The sequence below is a fragment of the Merops nubicus genome, unplaced genomic scaffold, assembly GCF_000691845.1.
Source record: "Merops nubicus isolate BGI_N331 unplaced genomic scaffold, ASM69184v1 scaffold783, whole genome shotgun sequence".
Taxonomy (NCBI): domain Eukaryota; kingdom Metazoa; phylum Chordata; class Aves; order Coraciiformes; family Meropidae; genus Merops; species Merops nubicus.
Genome location: NW_008599339.1, coordinates 29367 through 32046, shown reverse-complemented (window position 1 = coordinate 32046; position 2680 = coordinate 29367). Strand labels below are relative to the sequence as shown.

Sequence of the window (2680 nt, the reverse complement as noted above, 5' to 3'; positions counted from 1 at the left end):
AACCCAAAAAAGCCACTCCATCCTTTATCAGCAGTCCTGACTAACCAGGGAGGTCCCAATGGACTGAAGGTTCACAAATGGAAGTCCACCTACAAGAAGGGTTGGAAGGAGAATCCAGGGAACTATAGGCCTGTCAGTCTGACCTTGACTGCCAGGGAAGGTTATGGAGCTGATCATCCCAAGTGCCATCCTGTGGCACATGCAGGACAAGCAGGTGATCCAGCCCAGTCAGCAGGGGTTTATGAAAGGCAGGTCCTGCTTAACTAACCTCATCTCCTTTCACAACAAGGTGACCATCCAGCCCAGTCAGCAGGGGTTTATGACAGGAGGTTAGTTAAGCAGGACCTGCACCTCCTTTCACAACAAGGTGGCATGCTTTGTGGATGAAGAAAAGGCTGTAGATGTCTACCTGGACTTGAGTAAAGCCTTTGACATTGTTTCCCACAGCATCCTCCTGGAGAAACTGGCTGCTCATGCCTTGGACAGACACACTCTCCACTGGGTAAAAAATAAAAAGGCTGTGTGGCCAGGCCCAGAATGTGGTGGTGAATGGGGATAAATCCAGCTGGTGGCCAGTCACAAGTGGTGTTCCCCAGGGCTCAGTACCAGGGTCCTGTTCTGTTCAATATCTTTATGAATGATCTGGATGAGGGGATTGAGTGCACCCCCACTAAGTTTGCAGACAACACCAAGCTGGGCAGAAGTGTTGATCTGCACAAAGGTAGAGAAGCTCTAGGGGGATCTGGCCAGGCTGGATCGATGGGTTGGGGTTCAACAAGGCCAAGTGCTGGGTCCTGTACTGGGGTCATAACAACCCCCTGCAGCACTCCAGGCTTCAGGAAGAGTGGCTGGAAAGCTGCCCAGGGAAAAATAACCTGTGGGGGCTGGTCAACAGCCAGATGAATATGAGCCAGTGTGTGCCCAGGTGGCCAAGAAGGCCAACAGCATCCTGGCTTGGATCAGCACTACTGTGCCTAGCAGGTCTAGGGCAGGGACCATGCCTGTGGACTCAGCACTGGTGAGACTGTCCCTTAAATACTGGGTTCAGTTTTGGACCCCTCACTACAAGGAGGACACTGAGGGGCTGGAGCATGTCCAGAGAACGGCAATGAAGCTGAGGAAGGGTCTAGAGCAGAAGTCTTGTGAGGGGCAGCTGAGGAAACTGGGGTTGTTTCACCTTGAGAAAAGGAGGCTCAGGGGAGACCTTCTCACTCTCAACAACTCCCTGAAAGAAGGCTGGAGACAGATGAGGGCCAGTCTCTCCTCCTAAGGAAGAACTGATTGAACAAGAGGAAACAGCCTCAAGTTGAACCAGGAGAGGTTTAGTTTGGATATCAGGAAAATTTTCTTCCCCAGAAGGGTTATCAAGCACTGCAACAAGCTGCCCAGGACAGTGGTTGAGTCACTGTCCCTGAAGGTATTTAAAAGACATGGACTTGGCAGCACTAGCTTAATGGTTGGACTTGATGAACTTAAAGGTCTTTCCCAACCTAAACGACTATGATTCTATGAAAGGTCTTAATTCACAAGTGTGAAGCTTGGGAAGTAAACAAGTGACAGGGTATTAAAGGAAGATAGCTTTTTACATTCCCTTTTAGGGTAAAGAAATTGGACCACTCACCTCCACTAAGTAACTTCATCACCAGCCAAAGCTCATCTTTCACCACGAATGATGTGTAGTAAGATACAATGTTGGGGTGATGGCACTGACTCATGGCTTGAATTTCTTTCTGTAGAGAAAAATAAAGCATTAGCACTTGGATCCAGTGATTATTATTCCCTTGGCACAGATGTTGCCTTCCTCAAGACACAATGTTCAAAGAGGATGCAAAGAAAAAGGATACCCATAAGCTAAAAAACAGAAAAAAAAATCCAGAAATACTCTTAACACTCAGCCTGTATCATACCATGGCCCAAAGTTATTTTGGGGTCCTCATCTGTCTAGAAGAAAGAAAAAGTTGCCCAAAAAAACCTTGGCCAGGGCAACAAAGTGGTCATAACCAAAACACCTTCATGCAGCTACAACAGAATATTCCCAAAAATTCACACCAGTTTGTTACCCAAGATGTTCACGCCGAGTCCTCCTTTCAGTGAGACACTACACAACAGATGCTTGATCTGTGGAAGACTATCATTTGGATGTGAAAGGGAAATATTTGCCTCTGGGAACAAAAAAGGCCTCTTATTCCTAATGCTTCTACCCAGCAGGAAAGCAGATGGCTTAGCTCAGTCAGGTTGGAGGCACAAAGGACAGCTCTATCTTTTGTCATCCTGCAAGAAGAGGGGAATCAGCTCAGGACTACAAAGTCATTAGCCACTACAGGCAGAGTGCACTATGAAATATGCTCAGATATTAAATTGTTTTGACTGTGTGTATTCTTAGACCTGGTTATGGGTTACGGGTTGAGGTTTTCCAGGCTATGGGGGGAACAAGATCACAGAAAGCACGGACAGATTTTTCATTATGCAAGCACAAATCACGTTTGGACAGAAAGCCTCACAGCTTCTTGACTGTCTGTAGACAAAAGCCATCCATTAAGCCAAGCCTGGCAGCCTGCACTACACCCAGCTGGGCCTTTGTGCTTCAGCTAAGCTGGTCTGGTAACTTCAGCCAAGCCCCCAGCCTGTCAAGTTGTACTCTCCAGCATCAACCACCCTAGACATGCATCCCACAATACCT

At 47.5% G+C, this 2680-nt stretch overlaps 1 protein-coding gene across 1 annotated transcript in view; it reads right to left on the bottom strand.

Moving 5' to 3' along the window:
• The window catches only part of OXSR1 (oxidative stress responsive 1), a gene marked incomplete at its 5' end in the record, with an annotated part of 77009 nt that overhangs the window by 58819 nt on the left and 15510 nt on the right, over positions 1-2680 (bottom strand). The window contains one exon of the mRNA XM_008937318.1: positions 1622-1730. Within this exon, the coding sequence (XP_008935566.1) occupies positions 1622-1730 (109 nt within the window). The remainder of the gene's footprint in view (positions 1-1621; positions 1731-2680) is intronic.